At 38.7% G+C, this 25,873-nt stretch overlaps 1 protein-coding gene across 6 annotated transcripts in view; it reads left to right on the forward strand.

The window, feature by feature from the left end:
• The window catches only part of pax2a (paired box 2a), a 36,310-nt gene extending 32,590 nt beyond the window's left edge, over positions 1 to 3,720 (forward strand). For 3 of the 6 annotated variants that reach the window (XM_055030078.1, XM_055030079.1, XM_055030081.1), the window contains one exon: positions 1,224 to 3,720. In XM_055030078.1, the coding sequence (XP_054886053.1) occupies positions 1,224 to 1,300 (77 nt within the window). In that variant the 3' untranslated portion in view covers positions 1,301 to 3,720. The remainder of the gene's footprint in view (positions 1 to 1,223) is intronic. The other 3 variants (XM_055030075.1, XM_055030076.1, XM_055030080.1) reach the window with 1 other exon arrangement.
• The last annotated feature ends 22,153 nt before the right edge of the window (positions 3,721 to 25,873 follow it).

Below are 25,873 nucleotides of genomic sequence, written 5' to 3' on the forward strand. Positions count from 1 at the left end.
TAAATCCATCAGTTTTATGAAGGCTTCAGAAATTAGTTAGAGAACATCAATGAACAAACAGCATCAAGAACATCAAGGAAAAGATGAAGCAGGAGAAAGAAAGCTGTGGATAAATTTAAGGCTCATCAGGTTCTAAAAATATATCTCAACCTTTAAAAGTGAGTGTGGTATATTGACCAAAAAAGTACTGTTCAATCATCATTTGAAAATGGAAAGAGTGGGGCACAAATGCAAACCTGCCAATACATGGTCACCCACCTAAACTAAAAGGTCAGGCAAGGAAAACAGAAAACATGTGGAAGAAGAAGTTTTGGTTACACGAGGCTAAAAAAGCACCTTGAACAAAACATCTTGAACTCACTGTATCAATAATGAAACATAGCGATGGAAGCATCATGCTGTGGAATTGTTCTTTTTACAGAAAGGCCAGGAAAGGTGGAGTTGCTGGCAGGATGGATAGCCCAAAACTAAAAAAGGTTAACCTACTGAGGTTAACATCTTGGAGGCTGTAGATTGGGATGGAGGCTAAACTTCCAGAAGAAGAGAGATAATAAATTTAACTCCTTAATGTCCATTAATTAATCACATAGATTGTATTGATTTAAAGAATAGGCAGAAGAAAGCAGAGATACTGAATATCTTTGGTTTTGAGCTTATATGTCTATTTATTTAATAATTTAGCAGCAAAAACTATTTTTGAATAGAAAATTTTGCCTTAATATGTAAATGTATATGTGTGTGTACAAACACTGAGTCGTGAATTATAAATTAGCAACCCTGCAATTAACTTGATTTTAATCAAGTCCCCTTATTAATTATAAACATACAAAATCACATTCATATGTTTGAGAAGCCTATTGAGTAGACTTGAATGAAAAATGAAAATTTGAAAAGGTTTTATTCCCCAGGTGTGCAAAGTGTGCAACAGAGGGGTTGAATAATGTTCAGCATATTTTACTGTCATTTATTTGTAAATACTTGTGATCTATTATATCTTTCATTTCACAAATCTTAATATACAGTGTAATGGGACAAAATGTGAAAAAAAATAAAATAAAGATACAGGGACAAGGTACAAGGCACTGTAATTGGTCAAATTTAAATGTTTTTTTATGCTCTTTCATAAACAACTAAAACCAGCAGAAGCTGTTCCTTTTAGAGACAGTTGTCCTGCATAATGTTTCCAACGGTTTCCAACGGCTCGTTCTTCTGTTAACTTTCAGGTTCCCCTTATTATTATAGTGCCGCATCCCGTGGCTCCGCGCCTCCCGCTGCTGCCACTGCCTATGACCGCCACTAGTCACCCCGGAGACCAGCGCAAACTGCAAGGCCAGAGCTTCAACCTCCACGTTGTTCCTGTCTGAGAAACAGCGGGACCTCTTCAACTTATGCGATAAAGACGAAGGATGAACGAGGCTGGAGCTGCCGCTGTTTTTACGCATTGTGGGTCAGAGCAATGGGGAGGGGGAGGGTCCCGAAGGAGATTGGAGCCTGTGAGTTCCTCACAGGCTTGAACATTTCCAGAATGACTTCAATAGAATCTATAAATATATATATTATAAAATATAAACTGAAGAAAAAAACTGTGTGAAGAATACCATGTGGAAAAAATTTTGTGGGATTTATAATTATTTTTTTTTTGTCTTTTTGTTGCTGTTGTTGTTGTTATTTTATTCATGATTCCTCACACCTCTTTATGTAATAAACTGCAGTATTTTTTGTCTTCTCTCAAGAGACATGTCCAGGAGTGATTGATGGTGGTTCCACAGATTGATAATGTAGCAACTTACACCAGTGTTGCGGGCCTGCTTTCTACACTTCAAAGAGATGGGTTCTCCACATTTAAAGTCAAGCAAACCTTTTTTCTTTTTTTCTTTCTTTTTTTTTCTGGTGCTTTGACATAATTCCTTCGGTCGTCCTTCTTCTCCGGCCCATCTTGAGCTATCAGCACATCCTTCGATGTTTACCGATCCTTCATTCCCAGAGCAACGTCGCACCTGTGGCAAACAATCAGATGTAAAAATGTAAATTCTTTTGCAAAGTATAAAAAAGAAAAAAAAAAAAAAAAGAAGTGTGGTGACCATGCATTTATAAGGGTCATGTCAGGATTTTAAATACTTCAACAATGTGAGGGATTTTCCTGTCAAAGTTTTTATGTCAACAAACTTATCAAAGATTTTCTGGATTGTTTTTTGTTTTTTTTTCCTGTCATGTTCCTTTGCTCTTTTTTGCACTAACAACTCTTTTTGAGGAACAGTTACCTGGAAATCTCAGTTTAATGGCTAAATTAAACACACAAACAATTCATTCTGGAGCTCTCTGGCTGAATGATGCCTCTTGATCCAGTTGCAGAAGTAAAACCACAAGATGCCCGCAAAGCTTAGAAAGATGATGCAGTTGTGACAAGAATAACCATAAATTAGCTTCAATAACTGCCTTACAAGCTTGTTTTGTCAACCTTAACTTACACCTCTTTGGTAGAAGTCATATTTTCCTCTTCACAGAGCCTGAAATCGAGCATTTGTTTTTGTTTGACTGTTTGTTTTGGGGGAGAATATTCTGTGAATGTACTCCTCCTACCACATTTGCCAAAGACTTAGTTTGATATTTAATATTTTATTTACAGTAAGTTTAATATTTCAGTATTATCTTATAAATGAGTCAAGACTCAACATGTACGCCGAGACAGGTGAACGACATGATCCATGCGAGGAAGGTGAAATCCAGTGGCTTAATATTCCAACAGCTGCAAACTAAGTGCTGCTTTTTAGAAAGATGTGTGAATAATGTGAAGACAATTTGTCTCTGTAAATATATAACATCATACAGAAACACCGCTGCAGTATCGTACTAATGTACCAGCTCCCTTTGTAGATAAACACACTGAAGCTCATGAAAAAAGAGAAAAAAAATGAAAAGAAAAACGTGCATTACATTTGTGTCTCAGTGTGATGTTCTGCTCTGAGGAAAGTATAACCTATGGCTATATAGCAGTGGCAGGTTTCAGATGCTAACATCCACATAGGTTGTCTTTTGTCGTTTTTGCTCTTTTTTTTCCTCTTTGATTTGTTGTCATGATGGTGTTTTATGTCACTATGCAATAAGTTGAATGGCTTTCTGCCGCTGTTTTGTTGTCGGGCTCAAAATAACCGGTCCCCATGGAGAACAGTACAAAGGTTAACTAAAGGATTCAAACAACTCGTGGAGAGAAATCATTTCTTCCTTTAATTGTTTTTGCTTCCCTTTCACGAAGAAGTCCTGGGTAACAATCAAAGATGTCATCCTGTTTGCTGTTTGTAGATGTAATCATCTCCTTGTGCAGAAACACAGAATCCCCAGACACAAAACTGTCCACCATCTCTCTGTTCTATGATTAACAATGGGCAACCAAGCTAAAACCTGCTGTAAGGAAGAGAACCAAGAAAGAAGAGAACAGCGCTCAATCTGAAAGCAATCTTCCACAAATTGCACTTGGGATTTGCATATCTGAAAATGTAACAACCTGGTCTTTCCTCTCGGACATGGAGAACCTCTGCTGGACCGGGTCACCCGCTGCTGTAAAAGATGATACAGGACACGTGTCACGGACATTAAAAGGATCTGATGAAAATCTATAAGGAAAGCCTCGTGGCCTCAATCATTGTTCCTTTTCAGTTCTGTTTCAATTCTCTCTTCTTTTTTTTTTTGTGCACATGAGAAATAAATTCTTTTATATGTCCATTGTTGACTTGATGTGTGCTCATTATTAACCCCATAAGAAGTGATTCAAGGATCAAGGTTGAAGCGGGTGTGGGGAGGAAGAGTCTCTCCTCAGGGCTTATTGACGTTTGGCTTTATGAACAGTCAGGACGAGAATGCACTCATAGATTATTACTGTAAAATATGAAATGCGCAAAGTTTCATGGCATGATGTTGAAGTGTGTTTTTTGTGAGGCAGTAAGAAGGAACAATGTGAATGATGATTTCTGTTTAATTAGTCCATGTCAATCGTAAAAAGAACAACATAGTTTTATGGACGTGGGTGTGAATATGGGCTGACAGAAGAGAACTAAACAAAGAAGCAGGATAGTTGGGAAGGCAGGAGAGCATTCTGACTTCCAGTCTATTTAATGATGCATTGGTTTCATCCCACCATAGCCCGCTGCCGCCGCCGCCGCCATCGCTACTGCTGGGGCCGCACTCTCACTCTTGAAACGCACAAACGCAGTCAGTTGTAATTCAATTTCTCTGCTTTCCTCTGCCTATTGTTTATTTCATGGATCCCCTGTGAAGCATCAAAAGCTGCTGCTTCTGTCAGCCCCTAACTGTCCTATGTTTTGTCATTCAGGGCTTGTTAAAAGATAAAACACACAGACACACACACACATACACACCCGCATGCACACACACATGCGTTTCCTCTTCCCCCAGCTGAGAATTCCCAGTGGTAAAATTATTCCATTTAGATGGGAACTTTTTTGTCACTACCCTGTCTAAATTGGCATATCTGGCTCTCTCTGAGAAACCAATAAACTGTGAACCCGGATGCATCTGTCAGTCAAGCTCATCTTTACTTTAGCAGGTCCAGATGACAACAACAGCAGAGGAAACACACACACACCAGGCAGAAGGCGGCGCACTGATTGGCTCTCATCAGTTAGGCATTACGAAAAGCACCTGTCATCCTTGGGGCTTCTCAAACCGACATAGAGAGGCCCCTGCCATGGGGCCAACGGGGCCACGCGCAAGACTTACTCAAACACTTCACCCTCATTGTCAGCCTGGCCCGCTGATGCCCCACAGCTTGGCCTCTCTGGTGTGATTCATGTCTGTCACTGATAATTTATACAGCAAAAATATGCCTCAGCTAGCAGGTGGAAACAGTCTTGGGGAAAGCGTTGAAAATATAAAAGCTTCAGACATCAATCGGCTGGATTGAAGACTGCTTAAAATGTTAAATCTTCCTAAAGTGGATCAAACTTTGTTTAGTAACTTTATGAGTTGTTTTTTTTTTATTTGCTGAAGGGAAATATTGTGCATTAATGAACATTTTGATAAACACAAATATGAACGTGCCCAATTACAGTCAAAGCTGATACCCAGTGTTTGCTTCCCTGCCATATGGTGCAGCCTGAATCACCTAAGATTCAGGCTGCACCAGCCTGAATCAATATTAAATATTAATAAAAATATTAAAAACTTAACCCAAGAAAGAGAATATTAAGACAAAGTGCATCAAATAAGAAACAGACTATATGCAACAATTTTGACTAGTTGTCAAAATCCACTTGAAAATACACAACATTAAAATTTTTATGAAGAAACCATGCATCCTATTAGAGGATGAATTTATACATTTACACAAGCATGTCTCTGTGATCATGCTAAGTACATTTACATATAGGTTTGTCTGTATATTCACATGACCCAATATGTAGCAAACACACACATGCACACCGTGTGTTTTTTATATATATATAATCTCATTTGGCTTTAGTTTTACTGTATTTACAAATTTGGGTGGAGACAACCTTTAGTGGCATGCAGCAAAAAGGGAATGTCACTATTCTGAGCACAGGCTAGTTTGTAGGCTCCTGTGTGGGTGAACCCCTCATTTGCTAATGAATGAATTGAGTCCATATGAATTATAAACCGTTTAACTTGGAGACAAAAGTTTCAAAGCTGCAAAATCAATTTTCAGACATGAGGTAAATCCATGCTGCATAGGAATCATTCTCTGGTTTGGTAATTTCTTAGTCTCCTGGTCAGGATCTTGACATCCAGCTCAACAGCAGTTCACAAAGCCCAATTTATTAAACATGTCTCAATGTAAATTGAGATTTACCTTCTAACAGCATGATGACTGGGACATACTGCCAGAACTTTAAGTTAGTGGTTTTGATCAAAACTCATTAATTTGTTAGAGCACCTGAGACCTAATTGTATGCATGGGCTCAACGTGGCAAATGCATTCCACATTTTAAACTTTCCATTCGCAAACCAACTATTCGTATTCCTTGACCTTTTTTGGCATTTGGTAAAATTCGACTGAGGATCAAAATGTTCTAGGATTATTGCAAGAAACTATTTGTTCTAGAAAGTTTCCCAAACCATATTTTGTTTTGAAAGCAGGGGAAAGCCTCCCACCACCTCTTCTTCAGAGTAAGACCAAATGCAAAGGTGATCAAATATCTGACCGTGCGAAAGATGGAACTTCTACAGATACTTTTACATTTCACTCCTTTCTGTCCTTCACAAAATTCTTGAGACATTGGTCAGCTGAAAGAGTAACTTAAACCAAGGCTTCAGTTTTCAGCACAACAACCATTCTTCGCTTAAACTTATACAGTGCAAGACTTGATGAGTCTGGTGTTGTCATACAGTACCGTTCAGAGACGAGGACCGCCGGTGGTCTGGCTGTGACGTCCTGTCATCCGCCTGCATGGGAGCCTGTCATCAGCCTCATCATGTGGTTGTCATAGTTGATGCAAGTGAGGGGAGAGGCCAGCCCTCCCGTGTCAATCAACGGGCCCTCATTAGAAGCAGCTTTAATTAGTGGCTGCATGGGAGCAGCGCTGTTCACAACGCTGTCTTCGCTAACTCTGTTAATCCCAAATGAATTTGTGTTAGGGAGACAAAGCACTGCATTAATCCAGCGTTGCATCTTTAAATCAAAAAGATGTATGGGTCTTGTCATTTATGTAAAGAGAGCGTATAAGATGTGAAAGCTTCCCTGGAGCTCTTACTCTGGATTTTGCCTCTGTATAAAGATGCAAGGAGTTTAGAGATGATTAGTATTTCGTTGCAGATTTCCGTTCTCTTTTTTGTCTTGTTTTGACTGCCGAACCTGACTCTAGCCAATTCCAATAGCAATAAAATCCAAAGTAAAAATTGTTTGTGCTGTGAGCAATCATTAATTTTGTAAAGAAAAAATCATGCCACTCTTTGTAGAGCAGTTGCTGCAAGTAAGTGTTTTACTAATATTTTCAAATGAAGACAAAATGGTAACATAATTTAGCATCTAGGATTGCTTTTCCTAAAAGCCATTCTACGTGCTTAAACAAAATCTTCTGAAAAACTTCCAGCATTCCCAAAATAAACCAACAGCATTTGTATGCTATGTATGAGGCATTCATTTAATGGAAGAATTATAGATTTCTAGGTCTTCAACCAGTCAGGGCCACTCAAACTGAAAGCCAGCAAATCAACGGTGGATTTCTCAGCATGTCTCTAAAGGAGTTAAAAAAATAAAAATAAGCTAGGTTGTGAGAATGCTTATCTGAAAAAAAAAAAAGAGAAAAATCTCATCATCTCATTCCATCAGAGGAAGAACCAAGGAGTCCAAGCCTGATTATGAGCTTATTTTCCCAGTTGGCGGGTGAGACCATCCAGGCGACAGGAACATGACTTTGTGATGTTTGTAATGAGTGAGCATTGATTGACTCAACACATTCTAAAGAGGTCTCCTACCACGTTCAAGCTCAGAGGCTTCTCAGACTCCATGTGCATCCTGCGCTTCGCCGTGGTTCACAATTAGAATAATGAGCACTCCAAGAGCTGTTGCTGCTTTTCTCAACCCGGGCCTCATCTGCCAACTATGTGCTATTATACCATTCTCGTCCTTGTTAGATCAGTCAGCAGTGCAGAGCAATTTCCCTTCAAGGAGCTAAATTATCGTTTTGAGTGGCCACTGAGTAACACATAGTGTAATTAAGCACTAAATATGCCCTGATACCTGATTATGTCACTCTCAGGAACGGGTGAAGAGCTCTGAGGTGGAAGCTTTGTGTTGGTGTGTGCATGTAAAATGGTAAAGAGGGACTTTAGGTTGGGGAGGAAGTGTGTGGAGGTGCAACAACAGGCCAATATGAGTACAACAGGGTAGCCCTGACCTGCGTGGCCTCTTCAAGCTGAGAGAAAGTTTTCTGTCTGACAGATGCTCATCCTGTAGAGGGGGGTTGATGTGTTTCATTCCTAACTGTTTTGGGAAGACAGTTCAGCATGAGCACTGGTACTCTCCTCCGTCTGCATCTCAAGACAGATGAAAATGAAGAAGCGACTTGGAGTGAAGAAGAGGAAGCTCAGAGCAGATAACCCCCACAACCTTCGACTGGCTCCCCCAAACTGTCCCAACTACACCCCCCACTCTTCCAAACCCACCCCTGTACACGCACACACATGCTGACACACTCGCTCCTCCGTCTCCAGCCTCCTCCACCACCCCACCCAGCACCCAGTCACTGTCAGGCCAAACACATGATGAATTGCCCTGTCAACAGAATTCATTCAGGGACCAATTAATTCAGCAGAAATGAACTAGAGCCATCAGTCGCTGAAAAACTCAGTGCAAAGAGAGCAAAGTAGACCCACTTCAGAAAAAACGAGGAAGCGAGGGAGGGAATGGTGGGGGGAGGGGAGGGCCTGGTGGAGACAAGAGGGCAAGCGTAAGAAAGAGGGAGAGGGAGCGTGGTGGAAGTTAGTCTGACAGAAATTGGTCATTTAATGCTTTAGCGCACTGGAGACAGCCCCTGTCATAGACGAAGGCATGGCAGGGGCTCCCCTGGTATTTTATTTATTAATTATCGCATGCAGCGAGGGGCCTTTAACTGTCTCCGTCCAGCCTCATCAGCCCGAGTCCCTGTCATTTTCTCTCCACAAACAGATCCTTTAACACCGTGCTCCAGGTTAATGGAGACAAAGCCAATATCCAACCAACCTTGCCTTCTCCCCCAAATACAGTATTCATCTGTACCTTATCCAGGTAATTATGTCTCAGGCGATCTCCTGAATATGTCGTTGCGATGCTAATAAACCACTTTAGATCTGGCGTGCTGAACACGTCTGACCTTTTCAACTTGCTGCTTCATGGTGGTTAAACCTCCCAAGGAGGGCAGCAATTATTTACACCTTACAAGGAGATGCATGAACAACAGCTCCAAATAATTTCATGATGGGCAGAATACATTAGTCAAGACAAACTCATATTTACTTCACCATAACTGATGGCCGAAATGTGGCAAGATTCTGAGTGAAACCTTTGTTTCCTCAAAAGAAGATGCTTGCCAGAATTTGTTTTGTCGGCGGTGACAAATTAGTCCTCTGAAGGGCGATGTCAGCACCAACTAATTAAGGTGTCGTATGATTTTGGGCTTTTGATCAAAAATCTGCTGATTCATCCCACTGGTGATTATTGGGTCCATATGGTCGATGTACAGCGAGCTACATTCAGAAACACTATCGGGCTGCCGCAGCACTGCCGTTGCCAAAAGTTTGACAGAATCTTTTGTGGCTGAGCTGCGTGGTGTTCATCACAACCCTGAATTATTTACTGCGTCTTTTCTTTAAGCTTGGGATCCTCCAGTGGTAAACATGGGACAAGGGTCAGCTGGGAGGCTGACTGCGATGGATTGTTACTCGTCTTTGACGTAAGGAAGTGAAATTCAACACTGTTTCCACTGTTGCTCTTTATGGGCTTATGTACCTTGTAAGCCTCCATTTTAGTTTCACCCCATAGTTTGGGGGGATTATCACACCTCCATGCTACTCAACATTGGGCTTAGGAGTGACTACTGGTGTTAAATGCCATATTTATTGTATACAAAAATGTTGTACACAACAATATACTGTAAAAATCAGTGTACATATCTTCTCAATCTAAAGGCGGGTTGAAAAGAGGGACTAGGGAAAAAAATTAGGTTTTAGATATGCAGACATGTGAGTCTTTGGGGATTAATAAGACATAGTGGTTCTACAAAATGTTGACTCTCATCTTCCAACATTTCAATAAAACTCATCAAAATTCAGATTTCAACACAACAAAGTTCAAGAGGTAAGAAGACTTTTCCAAGGTATTGCATCCTAGTAATTACTGAAGGAAGTTTCTTGCAACAAAATCATCAAAATGTGTATTTATAAGGAGTGTGATACTATGAAAAATGTTTAAAACATTTTCTTTATTACTTTTATTGACGTGGTTGTGATCTTTCAAAGAATAGTTGATCGATAGTTTTCTACAATCTTTACAAAGTTTATTGTGCTGCTTTTGATGCTTATTCACAGCGATTAAGGTATTTTTGACGTACTTTTTTTAACAAAAGGGGGGGAAAAAATCAAAAACAACTCAGAACACTGAATATTAGGTTTAACCGTCCATGTCTGCTAGTGTCACCCTGTTCAGTGGATAAAATAATCTACTGTACAGCAACTGATTGAATGTGGAACAGCTGTGAGACTCATGAGCTCAGTGCAAAATAGCAAAACACAGGAAGGATCAGATCAACTGTAGCTAAACAAAATGACATGGCCAACAGATACAAAGCAACTCAGGACAAGATAGAGCAGCAAAAATCAAGACAACAGAGTGAACATCAGCAACCAGAATACCAAAAAAAAACAGCAACTATTTCTGAAAACAACACCTGGGAAAAAAAACAAACTTAGCATAAAACAAACACAACATGTTTCAACTCAATAATCCAATATAGACTTCCTATTTATTATTTATTGGACAATTGTCCAGGAACAGATTAAAGGGAGACAAAATTAGTGCAATTTTTTTTTCTAGTACATCAAAAAGAGCCTCAGGTATTTATCGACGACCAAAAAAATGACTGAAGACTTTTGCTCAATGCCTCACCCGACTCTCATAGCACTTCAGCTCAATTCCTTTCTCCTTCAGCCTTGCTTTGCCTCCGCTTGGTGCTTTACTGTAGTGCTAAGCGCAGTGAAAACACACCTAATAGATAACAGTGGCGTACAGGCCAAGTGAACCTGACAAATGGAACGGAAGAGCTAACAGAGAAGAAAGAGGTGCTTAGGCCAACTGTCACGGGTAAAGTGCTTTTCTGATTTCTGTTTACTCACCAGCCTTGAAACCTGACTTGTTTTCCTGCAGCTTACTGGCGAGATTCTGCCTGTGAGTCAGCTGGTTGTCAGGTTATCTTAGGAGGGAAAAAAAAAAAACTCCAGTTTTACCAGACTCTAATTTTACCAGAGAAAAAGTTACAACGCGTATGTTCTGAGAGGATGACAGCCAAGCTGCCTAAAAGCCTCTCTTTTCTGCAGCTCAGTCTCCTCCCTTAGAGCTATTTTGGGGAGAAACGTATGTGAAGAAAATGTCTTTAAAAAGGGAAGATATGTGCAGTAGAATATAATTAAATAAATTAGACTAATTAGGAACATGAGAGCAGGTGCCAGGCTATACACTGACAGGGAAGACAGCAAGACAACATGCCTGCACTAAAAAAAATAGAAAAGAAAACTAAAAAAAAAAAGCACAGTCACAAACACACGCATGCACTCCAACACACACACTCACGCATATATGCACATATACACACAGCTGCGGTTATGAGGGTGGATGGTGACAGGCATGGGGACAAAACAACTTTCTGCGTTTTGTCATGTGAAACCCCACAGGAATACTCATGACAGGAAGCAGAGACCCGGGCTCCACGGGGGTCTCCTGTTCCTTTGTCTCACACACATTCTCTTTATTATTTTGTTCTGCAGCAGTGGAAGGAAGTTTGCACAAGCCAAAGATTTCTCTTCCCTAATTATTTCAGCTTACTCGAGACGGCAAGCTGTGTAATTCACAGGTTTTCCTCCTCTCAAACCTGTTAAAATGCTCTTTCGGCTGAGGCTGTTTCAGAAGGATCAATTTGGAATAAAGAATTCAAATTTAATAAACCTGAAAGAGACGGAAATTTAAAGAAATGAATGCTCTCCCTGACATAGAAGACGAAAACATGTATGAAGATGCATTGATGTTTTAGTCCTATAAAAGACGTTTTATGTCTTATATAAATAAGCAAAATATTATAATTTTTTATTATTAAAAATAAAACTCAATTATTCGCATCAAGACAAGCAACTTTCTCTTTTACAAAAAAATATAAGAAAAAAGATGGGGAAAAAAATGCTTATTGTCCAAACTAGTTTTGTTTCTGACCCTTAATTTATTGAACCACGTTGAGCTACAAAAAAACATGACTGGCAATTAAAGAAATGTATGTATATACTCAAATCAAGTCATCTTTAAAGATTGTTTTAATCCCTTCCAAAAACCCAACATGTTATTTTGGAATTACTGCTAGAAAAATCACAGCCTTTACACCATCACTTCAATAAGACATTTATGCAAAAATTAGCTAAATTTCAATACAAAGATTTAAAGAATGATTCAAGTAAGGGACATTTAAGACATTCATGCATGCAGTAAAGCAGCTCTGAATGGGCAGCAACCAGCTTTTCTATTGTCAATTTGGAAGCATCAACACTAAAAGCTCTTTCTTCTTCCAAGCTCTTACATCATGGCCTCTCCTGGACTTCACCTGCTTCTGCAGCATCGCACTTCACACAACGCTGGTGTTAGTTTCTTGTGGGTGCGGGCGTATCATGTCACTTTCTTTGGTGGACTTCATGTTTGAAGGAGCAGATCATGCTTTGCGTATATCATGTAGCACAACGGTGCTTGGCATTCATTTCATCAGCTGTGTCTAAAATCGTTCCATACGCAGCCAAAATATTTAGAACTACAAATTACATTTTTCAAAAGCTGTCGCTCCCATTTAAAGTTTGAAAGTTGTATTGTTGGCGTAAAAAGACAAAAAATATTGTTCAAATAAAAGTGAGGGAGCATTTTGAGTTTCCAAACAGCCAAGTAGAATGTGTACGGCGGTTTCTTTCTTGAAAGCACACAAAATAGCAGCAGTAAGAGGGCTACACATGATCCTGCAGCTAAGGCTCTGCAGAGCAGACAGCTCAATATCTGGCCTTAGTGCAGCTTGTCAATGCAACACCAAACTCTAGACAGGGAGAGATGGGGGGGGGTTGGGTGCAGGGAAGGCTTTTTTAATTATCTGTGGTTGGGTCCGACTGTGCATCATCATTAGAGAGACTAAATAGCAGTGGTCACTGACTCAGGTAGAGGTAAACGGCACAATTAACAAGCTGAGGAGGGAGAACTGTATTCAATTTGAAAGCCTTCTCTCCTAATCCATCTCCAGTGATCAGCAGTGCTGCTGAGCTACGCCCTTTTACATTCAATTACATTAATCACGTTATTACCCTGCAAAAAGTCAACATTTTAATCAAGAACTGGCAAAGTAGGGCAGGACATTTCGCCTAAACTGGAATGTGGCAAAGCACAGAAAGTTATTTTAAAGCTCTTCTTACAGACATTTTCCGTTTTAGCAAGATTTAAAACAGTTTTGGTTTGGCATAATGTCATTATGTTTACATTGGAAAGTGTCAGAATTAATTTACTCTTTTATTTAAAACTTCACAGTGCTTGTCAGGAATTCAAGAAACTTCTTCCCCACCCCCCCACCCCCACAAATCCTCTTGGCCATAATCCCTGCAGGTGTGCGCGAAAACACAGCTGCAGGGTTCGCCTCGTAACAACCACCCTAAAGGGCACAAATTCCTTCGGCGTGCTTTTATAGGGCTCTCGGTGAGCACGCTCTCCAACACGAGGTGTTACTCATACATGGATTAAAACGACTTGTCTGAATGTATGCAGAGCTGTCCAGATTGGTGAGGTTGGAGGATTATTTCATTCACAGCAGAAAAAAAAGCCAATTAATATGAATGTGTGCTTACTTCACCCCTAGTTCAAGTTGACTTTGCTGACTGACTGCTGACTGAACACACAAAGTGAATCTAATTTAGTAGAACCTCTGGCTAAGCAGTAGTTCCTCACCCATTTTCCCCACTAACAGGGAAGAAATCAATTCTCTGGCATCTATGACATTCAAGAGATGCTTGTCTTGTTTTTTTATTCTTTTTTTCTCTCTTTGTTTCCACACTTCTTTTTGCATTTTGGCTTGTTAGGAGATCTGTGATGGCTGACCCGGGGATCAGGTTCTGATTAATGGGAGGGAAATTCTTGTTGTCCAAACCATAATGAGAGAAGACAGAGGTGAGAACAGCTCAATACGGGAGATAACCACTCTTTGATCCAAACGGTCATGCAGAACCTGTACTCGCTGCATCATCAGAAAGAGCACAGTCGAGCCTCTTGCTTTTAAGTCTCTTCTCAAAAACTTTAAAAGACTGGAGCATCATGACGTAATGTGCATTTTCACTGATGTTATATACTATTGAGTATTCATACTCCTAGGACAGGGGTGTCAAACTCCAGTCCTCAAGGGCCGGTGTCCTGCAACTTTTAGACGGGCCTCTGCTGCACCACACCTGAATAGAATAATTAGGTCATTAACAAGGCTCTGGAGAACTTATCTACACAAGGAGGTGATAATTAAGCCATTTTATTCCAGCGTTTTGTACTTGTGGCACGTCTAAAAACTGCAGGACAGCGGCTCTTGAGGCCTGGAGTTTGACACTTCTGTCCTAGGACTTTCTCACACTCCTTCATGGTATCACCACAATCTTCGTTCATTTGTTTTATTGGGATAACAGGTGACAGAGTGACAAGGAGTATTTATAGGGCAATATATCTATGGCAACCATGGGATGCCAATGGGGTATGAAGATGGTCATAAGTGGTCGGAGGATGAATGGAACTAGATACAAAGTTATCTCAGACAGAAAACTGTTAGAGTGCATTAAGACTTGAGACTGTTCATCAACCCTGAATATAGAAGCTATGGAAGTCCAGACTTCGAATAGCCCAGTCAAAGTCCTTAGTTGAATTCAAAAATAAATCTAATGCAAGACATCTGTCAAAAATGTATGTTGACAGATGCTTTTCACTCATTTTTGATTGAGCGTGAGCAATTTCTACAAAGAAGATTGGGCAAAAAAAATTCAGTCTGGAAGAGATATTCCAAAAGATGGTGCAGGGTGAGCAAATACATATTCAAATCACATTTTAAGATTTACATTTGTTCAAAAAGTAGAAAATTGTGAGTCATGTTCCTTCAACATCAAATGGGTAATTCTACAAATAACTACTGTCCATCTTTTGAATATCAATGAAATCATATTGAAATGCATTGAAGCTTTTTTGTGAAATTTGACATGAATGGACAAGTTTTAGGGGCTATACATAGGTTCACAAGGCACAATGAAATTTTAATCAAAAGTTTCCATTGTTAATACACTGATGTTGCAAGATAGCAACTCATGATGCAGATTTTCACAGTACAATAATTTCACGCAAACATCAGCCCACACATTTTCCAAATATTAAACTTTCTGCCATTTCTGAGTCTCCACTAACAAGAGCCATCTCAACTTAAGATGTCTTGTTAAACTGAGACCTTGTTCCCCAGTGGACCTGAATGTAAAACACATCTCCAGCCTTGACAAGCAATGTTAATCCATTTAGTGTAACGAACTAACACATCCCTAATTAAAATATGCCTTTTAATGATACATACTGACATCCTGGAAAACACTGTCACGCTTCCCTCCTTTAATACAGGAATATGCTAATTGTCTGAGTAACACTGGTGTTCAAATCCCAAGGCCACATCTGTAGCATCCTCAGGGAGTTAAAGCATTGGGATTTTCTGTTTAATAAAAAGAGCCCTTTGAACACAGTATTTCATTATGGCCAACCTCTTTTTCTTTTTTGTGTGTTTTCTTTTTTTTGGTCACAGGAAAATGTTAGAGAGCTTCAGGGACTGCCACTGTTGATTTCCATTCATTTACAGACATTCAATTTACGATTCAGGAACCTTTCGGCCTCACTGTGGTCCAGGAGCCGGAGGGCAGAGAGACACCATCAAGCTTCCACCACATCCTCATGGCAGCTCATTTAAAACGAATCAGGCTGATTGCTGAGTTGCTGCCCTCACAAGCCCAGGTGATAAAGCAATTAAAAACATCTAATTTTGTACCCCACATAAGGGCAGTAGGTAATTAACTATATATAATGCAATTCCTTTGTTACTTTTGCATTTTTCAACTGGTTAGACTTTTTTTTAGTCCCCCGATGTGTAAGGATGGGTTTATGGGTAGAGGGACAGGTTTGCATGAGGGTGAGGTTTGCAACCCTCTCTAGCAAGGACTCTGGATGAGAGTATGGGGACTAGATAATAGGCTCTCTCAGGACAGATGAGGTTCGTTTAGAGGTTAATTTAAAGATGAAAAGAGGACATACAGAGAGAAAAGACGACACAAACAGAGAGGACTTGGTTTCAGTGACACAAATTTCTGAAATTGCAAAACATCTTGTGAAATTATCTAACAAGATATATTTTGAAATATCTCTCTAGACATATATATATATAATTGATTTCAATATATAATATATATATTTGATTATATACATATCAATTATATAGATAGTTAGATAGATAGATAGATAGATAGATAGATAGATAGATAGATAGATAGATAGATAGATAGATAGATAGATAGATAGATAGATAGATAGATAGATAGATAGATAGATAGATAGATAGATAGATAGATAGATAGATAGATAGATAGATAGATAGATAGATAGATAGATAGATAGATAGATAGATAGATAGATAGATAGATAGATAGATAGATAGATAGATAGATAGATAGATAGATAGATAGATAGATAGATAGATAGATAGATAGATATAGATAGATAGATAGATAGATAGATAGATAGATAGATAGATAGATAGATAGATAGATAGATAGATAGATAGATAGATAGATAGATAGATAGATAGATAGATAGATAGATAGATAGATAGATAGATAGATAGATAGATAGATAGATAGATAGATAGATAGATAGATAGATAGATACGTAGGTAGGTGTGTGCCTCAATGTGGAGAAATATAAGATGGACCCCTTGTGAGTGAGGGCTATCTCTTTTGGATGAGGAAGGCCCCCTTTGAAACATTGAGGCATTGTTCTGATGCGAGAACTGCAGCCTTTGCCTTCCAATTTCCATTTCCTTCCCCCCCCTGCAGTAAGGTTGAATCTGATCTGGACTCATTGGTGTGTGGATAATGAAGGGGTTACTAGGAGCTGGAAGAGGCCCAGTAATTCCCTGCACCGGGGAACTGGGTTTTTGGGTGGGGTTTGGATGAGTACCCCTGCTCCGTGATGCATGCACTCATGTGAGCTTGTGACAGCCTTTACCCAAATCCGGGGCCAGAGAAGAGATGCTGCATTCTGTTATAATGTGGAGAAAGAGAGCCTGGCTTCAGACGTCTCATTACTGTGCTTTCTTTTCCCATGATTCAAACTCACGTTTTTGCCTATATAATATGATCACATATTCAAATGACAGATAAATAAAATGTAAAAATAACTAGTGTTGAGTTAATCATCCGCTTTAACACTTAACGTGGGAGTAACCTCTTCAGCCTGGGGTCACCAGAATTAGCATATCATCTGGCAAAACTGTTATCCAATGAGTGGGTGTCTCCCAGAGGGAGGTCACCTTAAACATCAGCATTAAAGCACCAAGAGACCCTGGCCCGCTGGAGGGTCAAGTATCTCCTCTTCATTATGATAAAGATGTGAACAACCACCCAGCCTACTAACACTCTCAATAGTCTCTGAAAGCCTGACTCATTCTCTCTCAGGACCCGGCATTAGTTCCCATTCATCATCTGAATACTCCAGGCAGGAATCATCGACGATCATTATAGCAACAGAGAGAGAGTCCCGATGATTGGCCCTGATTATAAGATTACAGGAATCCGAGGAGTGATCCATCATGTGTGGTGGCACACTAACGCCTCTGCATGATGGGGTTCACCTCAGGGGTCAGGGCCGGGTCAGTCAGGAGAGACTCCTTCTGTAGAAGGGTGTTATCTGCCTCTACCTGCTGGGGCGGTCCCATGTCCCAGGCCATGGCACAGCATGCAGTGACCGCTGCAAAAGGCTTGGTGTCAATACAGCAAATATTTCAAACAAAAAACATGTTCATACTCTTTTCTATTGTTCTAGGCATTTCATGATTTTGCACATTAGAACTCTTTGTACATTTCATTGCTAGATATTGCTAGAACATGCATGTTTACAGGCAGAGATCTGATGCTGAACAGGTTAAAATAACAACTGACATGATGAAAAAAAATTAATATATATGATTTCTGAGCAAACATAGCTTAACCCGCAGCATTTGAGTATGTGCAATTTTATAGCATATTTAGATATATGTGTGCATCAATAAATGTCAACAGTATTAAAATTCAAGTAAAATTACTTTGCAATTAAAACTGAGCAAAATGGTTTAACGACTTTTGTACATTAATATATAATAATATATAAATTTTGTCTATATCTCTTTCACAGAGATATAGACAAAAATAAATATCTCACCCCCGTTAAACATGCAGTGCAGAGGAGGACCCACTGACCTGATCCGCCAGGAAACTGGTGCAACGCTACATGGTAGCCAGAGGCTGTGTGTTGTCATCCAAATGAGATAAGTTTATTTTCCCCAGACCAGCATTTGTTCCATCAGCCTGTAGGGTCACAGACCATGCTCGGAAGCAGTAGGGAGTCCTCCTCAGCACCTGCAGCTCCAGCAAGGTCGCCCGCAAGCAAGGAAAGGCTTTGGCCGCTGCCCAAATATCTGCTTGCACCTTCTGTGCAAACGCGCCAGCCTTAGGAAACCAGGAGGCAGCAATATTGTGGAACAAATGTCCTCTAATCTCAACCTGCTGGTCTGGGGGCCTCAATGGGCCCTCCTAGTTACTCTGTCTTTGTGGTGTTTTTTGCTTTAAGAGTGGATCCTGATGCAGTTAAACTGTGTAATTTGTCACTAACATTGAACCACCAACCTGTAGTGAAGATTGCAAGAGCTTTAGTAATATATTTTAAAATGGCTTTAATATCTTAGCAATTAGCAGATAGTAATGACTAGTTAGAATTATAAAAAAACTTCTGAGATTTATTATTTCCGAAGGGTGGTTCTGATAGAGGTTGAAAGCCGAACAAATACACAATCTGAGTGAGCTGCAGACCTTTCTCAACATGTTGCATTAAGTTTAGTTTCCTTTTAAGTGTTTTACACCTCTGCGCTTTCCTTGACTCAATTATATCACACGTTTTTTATTTTCATTGTACGTGAATAGTAACCGAAATAAATCAAAACATTCAAAACTGTTGACATTCTAGTTTTTATTACCAAAACTTTACAATCAAATTACAAAACAGTTGCCGTTTAGTCTTTGTTCACCCATTATTAGCATGTGGCAAAAGATTGTGTTGATATAATTGTATGCTTTGTGTTAACTATGGTACATATTTTTTAATAATGTAAAAGCTTTTATTTTGTTTTGAGCTCAAAATTTACGATACAGTAAGATATTCATTTCTATTCAATTAATCTAAAAGCTAAATCTACATACCAATGTGTCAATTGTTCAGGTTTGGTCCTTTTTCATTTAACTTTATTTAACAATTTCCAATTCCAGCACTTCCAATTGTTGAACAAAAACCCTGGTGGTTTTTATAGCCTGGCACACTAGAAGTTGCCCTGTGAAGTGTGATATTGGAAAAATAATATTTTGAAATTATTTTCCTGATCACTGACTTATCTCTTGGAATTTTTCCACCACTGAAAAGTTCTGCAGTTTGAGCAAAACAAACGGAAATGTTCTCATCTACGGCGAATGAAGATTATTTTTACTGTTCCAAAAAGTGACTTTCAATTTTTCCTAATCAGTTCTAATAGATAACAATTAAACTTTGTAGTGCATGAAAGAGAAGCTGCTTCTGCGTTCAGATACAAATTCGTCTTGTTCAAGGTTTACTTTTTTTATAAAGACTCCAAAGGTATATCACATAAAATTGTTCAAATATGAAAAAAAACCCAGTCAGTTTCAGCCAGTTAATCCAAATAATGTGTATATAATGTGATGCTGCCTTTGTGTTATTTTGATGTAAAGTGTATGTCTGTAGCAGCAGTTTAGTCCACAGGAGTAATTTTGAAAAAGATGAAGTGTGCAGTGAAAAAGGAGACCACTTGTCCACGGGTGCTCCTCAGTTTAAGGTAGTCAAGATGTTGGCTAAGTAATAACTATTTAATTGAAAAGTAATATCTTGTCCATCACAAGAGGTCATCAAATGGTCCATTAAAACAGATGCAATGTTTGATGGAAAGTAAAAAATTCAAAGTTGTTGTCTCTCTCCCTTTTTTTATAATCCATTTTAAACATTTTTAGCATTTCCAATTGCATATATATTTATTAAATTAGTTTTCTGGTAAAAGGAAACAAAAAGAAAAAACAAATTTGTTTCCGCACCTATGTAATCATTGTGACAATCAGCCAAAACCCGATGCATAGCAAACCGGTGCGACTGTGCACCATTTTACTTTATTTGTATTTTTATACAACGTACCAAAACAAAAGAAGATAAAAGCTGCAATCTAAACCCGTTCGGAAAAATTGTAAAATTGCTGCTGACATTTAGACAGTCCAGGACGTGGCATGTAGTCCACTGCAACGCTGCTATTACTCTATTTCAAAATGATTTTTTTTTTTTGCTTTTTTTTTCCTAGAAACCACTGAGTGAATTTCATCTTTATTATAAGCATGAAAAGAACAAAAACCCCAATTTGATTGAAATTAGTGAATCAAAGTATTCTTCTCTTCTTTTCACTATAATGAGGATTAAATGTGCTTATCACACCTGCTGTTGAGAAAGTGAATAATTTGAGGGTCATTAGAGCTGAAAAAAGGGGGGGGGGGGCTGACGGAGACGGGCAGGGAGGGGTGAGTCTGACAGAGTGTCGTCATTGCTCTGACAGAGGTTAGAGGGTCAGACTCAGGATGGTCTGTTGTCATAAAGGGAGAGCGGACTACATTGTTCAGCCTTCCCTGACTGAGCAGCAATGGCCTAATCAGGCTTTGTATCTGTTGTCTGACACATACAACACAAGCTCATCTGTGTTTTTCTCTTTTATCCACCATTGTCTCTTTGTCTGTCTCTGTTCCCGTCTCTCAAAGCTCCTTCCCATCTACTTCTCTTTTTTTTCTTTATTTCCTTTTGCAAGCAATCTTTCCTGTTTCCCCAACATCCTCCTAAGTCTTTGCCCCCAGCGCAGGCATCACTTACTGTTCCTTTCTGTATGTGCATGCATTTATCTGTGAGAGTGTGTGTGCGTCTCAGCCTCAGGCCATCCCACGGGAGGCTTCCCAGGCTTTAGAGGCCAAATGAGGTGTAAGTCTATTAAAGAGGCAGCACCAGTGTGCAGATTCCCAGCATGGCATGTCATTGAAGTGGAGATAATTTGCACTTGATCAACAGTAGATGTGCTGCAGAGAGCTTGACAGGTCAGCATCAGCCTCTTTCTGTTTCTCTTAGCACCCTTAAGTTGACCCTTTTGGGCATTTTGGCTTCTACAACAGCTGTTTCAGAGGACATTATGATGTAAAAACATCCCTCCATGCTGATCAGTCTGAGCTCATTCTAAACGCTGTCAGTGTTTTCACAGAAATTCAGAAAATGACAGGTCTGCACAACTTCTGTAGTTGAATTTGAAATGTTGGTTCTAATGAAAATCAAGCTTCAGGAACAGGGAAAAACCGGCACATTAGTCGGTAGAACATATATAGTTGGTTAGCATAGGTAGCACAGCGTTTTATGGAAGGACAGAGAGATTAACTATGCCTGTTTATTCATATGGAGATGACAAATGTAGCGAGCTGGAGGAAAAGGAAAGGCTTGGAGGACACACTATTCATTTTCAAACTGCCTGTAGGTCATTGCACTTTATCTGAATTGAGGTTTATTTCCAACTCTTAGCACCAATATGCACATAGATATTTGTAACGTGCTCATTTTATGTATTCATTCAGTCTTGGAAAAGTTTCCACACGTCACGTATTGTCACTTGAAACCTCTATCTATTTATAAGTCAAATAACTCAGCATTGTGAAGTGATATGAAAGTAAAATAAAGGTTTGCTTAAATCTAGCTTTTATGAAGGATTAGCCATAAGAATATTTATTTTCAAGTTTGCAAGTTACTCAACAAACCTGTGGAAAATGTCAGAAATATTATGGTGTAGTGGAAAATTGCCATTACACATCACGGTGAACACCCAGTCCCCAACCAGGAAAATGGTGCCATGGGAATACTTTGCTTCCGCAGGGAGGCTGGTCAGAATTGATGGGAAGATGAATGGAGCTAAATACAGAGCAATGCTGGAAGTGGCAGCAAACATTTTGAGGGACTGTGACAGAGGTTCAATTTCCAGCAGGATTACACTAAACATAAAACCTGAGTTACACTGGAACAATTTTGACAAAAGCATAACCATCTGAGAGAACAGCTCAGATAAAGTCCAGAGATAAATCCAATTAAAATTTTATGAAAACCACTGCAGAAAAATGATCCCCATCTTGTGTGAGAGAGATATTTTGCATAAGAAAAGAAAACATATCAATTTTGTTTCTTCCTAAATTTAAATAGTACGGTAATACTTAAAAACTTAGACCGTGTATGCCTTTTGAAAAAAAAAGCCTTTGAGTAGGAAGTAAACATGCTTTAATTTCTGCATTTCTGTATTAATTTTACTATATTGGTCTGATTAACTTTCAAATAATGTTGTAACATATTGAATATGTCTGTATTGCTTTGTGTTGGTCTATCACAAAAATCTCCAAATTATAGTTTGTGGCTGTAATGTGACAAAATGTTTGACTATTTTGAAGGATATGAATACTTTTGCGAGGCATATTGTTTATTGTCGAAGAATAAATAATAATAAAACTCCCTAAAAAGCAACCACATAGCATCAATTTTTTTTAAAAAGGTGCAAACAGTAATCAGTATCTGCTGCGAGCGAAGCTTAAGCAGCCTGTGTAATTGGAGCAGAATGTGACATGAGATCGGTGTAACCAGACTCTGTCAAGGCTAATTACAGGTGATTCTGACTGTAGCTTGCACTGCTAAAAAATTTAATTTGCTATTGATTTAATACTTAAATGGTCTAAGTCCATTCCTATCATTATAACATGGAAGCAGAGCTGCCAATACAAAAAAAGACTACTCACTCCTCTCAGGGTGACTCCAAAACGATGTAGAGAACTTTTTGTTTGCTCAGCACCAAATTCATTTTCAAGCATCTCAGTCTAATCATTGATCTCGAATTGTGTTGGTTTTTTTTTCTTTAAAAGATAGTCAGCTGACTGACGCATAAATAAAAAAACACCCTTAAGCAACAATGAGCAAGGATGAGACATGCATAATTTATGAATTAGAAAATAAAACAATGACCCCTAAATGTGAATACTCTGCCTCATAAAACGTTAATGCCAAGTTTCATGTTCACAAGCATCTGCAGCAGTGTAGACAAGTTTGTGAAAAATTATTATCTCACACCTTCATTTCCTCTTTGTAGTAGTTTGTAGACATTTTGTCAAATATTGAAGCTTAAGTGTCCATAGAACCATGTGAAATTCACAATAATCTCGTCATATTTAATAGAAATTTATCCAAAACCGTTCAAAAGTGAGTGCAGTTTATGGCATGTTTTATATCTGAATTTGGCAATGTACTGTAAGAAACTCAAAAGCATGATGGAAAAAAATGTGTAAGATGCAGTAAGGATATATAATCTTGTCATGCAGCAGCAAACAAGGTTATATTTCAACACAGTTCTGTGAAAAAAACTTGTTTCCCTCTAAGGATTTTATTAAGATTTTGTTTTGCCATATTCACCCATTTTAGATTAAACACATTTTCTTGGCAGAAAGATAACCTAAATAAAAGTACAATGTGGGTTCAAATAGTTTAATGTATTAAGGGCAAACAGAAAAGTTTCAAAATATTGAAAGAAAGGTGTTTTATAAATGTACCTAAACAAAGTACAAAAAACAAATCATTCAAGATCCACTTGTACACTGAAAACTCTGACACATAACAAAGCTGTGAAACAATCAGATTTTTGTCCTTTCTAATTTTAATGCAGATTAAGAACAACTGGAAATAAAAATAGATGACATTTGGTTTATGCCTTTAAATGAAGGGGAGCAGTGTGTTGTTTTCAGGCTCAGCATTTCGAAGTGACCCGTGTGCTTGGTGCATTCTGTAACTGGGGTCAGTAGCGAAGCTCTGACCTCTTTGGGCCCATTTCTCTGACAGACATTTGTCACTCTGTGGAGGGCACTTTGAGGTAATAGATTATTGACCACCTCAGCAGTCCCATCCTTCAGTACTGCGCAGATCACCAACACAGTCACTTTCTATCACCACACAGAAGAAGAGTGCAAAAAACCGAGAGAGGCGATTCAAGAAAATGAAAATATAGACATGTAATGTAAGTGATGTAAGTGTGAAACAGGAACCCGTTTTGGATCAGTTAGAATTTCCAGTTGTTTCTATTTGATAAATGCCAGATTGATAACATATAATTTTTCTATGACTTCAACAGTTTGGAACATCCCCAGAAGATGATGATGTCATGGCTTGCTAATGTTTTGATTGGTTACTTTAAAACATTTGCATTAATTGGACGCCCACCTGTTGACATATTTTAAGACACATTTCAAACACAATGATTCCTCATGTCAACCAAGACATCCGAAAGAGAACAGTGAAGCTCCTCAAGTCTGGTTCATCGCTGGTCACAAGTTCCAGACGTTCAATCATCTGTTCAAATGGTTATATTCAAGTATGAATACCGTGGGAATCTCTAGACATCATGATGTTCTGAAAGGAGATGGGTTCTGTCAACCCCAAATCAAAACCAACATACAATACTTTTGCAAGATACTGCCTAAAGTTGATAAGTCTTGTACCTTTATGCACTAATATGTCACATGCGGACAAAGAAGCCAAAACGTCAATGACAACATTAACAAATAAAATTACAGTTTGCAAAATGCAAACAGAGTCATGTACGGTCTGATGAAACTAAAATTCTAGCTTTTGGCCAAAGAGAGGAAATAGCTGGAAGCTTGCAAGCCTAAGAACACAATTGTGAAGGACAAGGTGTAGCAGCATTATGTTGTGGGACTATTCTGTTAGAGGAGACAGTGGTGCGCTTTACAAATTAAATGGCCTCATGGGGAAAGAACACTATGTGGAAGAATTAAAGAAATATCTTAAGACTTCAGCCAGGAACAGCTTGGGCATCAGAAGCTCTTCCAAATGAACAGTGACCGTTAGCATACCTCCAAATTGGTTGAAAGCTGACAGAAATCATTGTCTTTTAGCCATTGTCTTAGTCATCACAAAGTATTGTTGGTGGGGAATAAAGGGTTTTGAAACGATTCTGTTGGGAGGAATGGGCAAAAGTTCAAGCAAATTATTGTGGGAAGCTTGTTGAAGGACCACATTAATGTTTGTGCCAAGTCATACATTTTAAAAAGGCATGTGAATTTGTGAATATGTTTCAAAACACAATTTCTCTTTCTCATACAGGGATCTAGCAAATAAGTAGGTAATTTTATTTTATTTATTTCATTTATATATTGAAGAAACTATGAAGTAAAATTACTTCTTAAAATGACACAAAATATTTCTATTGAAGGCAATCGATGTATAAAAAAAATACTAAAAAAAAATAAAACCTTAAAATTGTGAGGAAAAGTGGAAGGTTTGGTTTGTCTCCAATGATTTGGGGGTCTTTATTCCATATTACATGATTTGTATTTGGGCCCATTCTGGGCTTCTTGATTGTATAATTTATCTTGGAGCACTAATTTACCCCCTGCCACTCACTTTAAATATTGGACCACTTTGTGAACCCGCACTCAGAATTAGAAATGAGCTAATCTCTTAAATAACTGAATTTTCCCTCAATATTTTTCAGGATGCAAAAAAAACAAAAAAACATTACCTGTGTTTTATGCTTTTAATGAGACATTATTCTAAAAAAATAAAATGAAAAATCTACAAAATGATATACAGCCACTGTGATTCTTTCAATATCACATTGGTTTGTGATAAGTCCCTCCTAAGAAACTCGTATAATAACTACCTGCTGTTCTGATTCCTGCGTCCTGTCTGTTGTGTGGTTCGGGACCA

Source organism: Poeciliopsis prolifica, unplaced genomic scaffold, assembly GCF_027474105.1.
Source record: "Poeciliopsis prolifica strain line A6 unplaced genomic scaffold, Auburn_PproV2 SCAFFOLD005, whole genome shotgun sequence".
Taxonomy (NCBI): domain Eukaryota; kingdom Metazoa; phylum Chordata; class Actinopteri; order Cyprinodontiformes; family Poeciliidae; genus Poeciliopsis; species Poeciliopsis prolifica.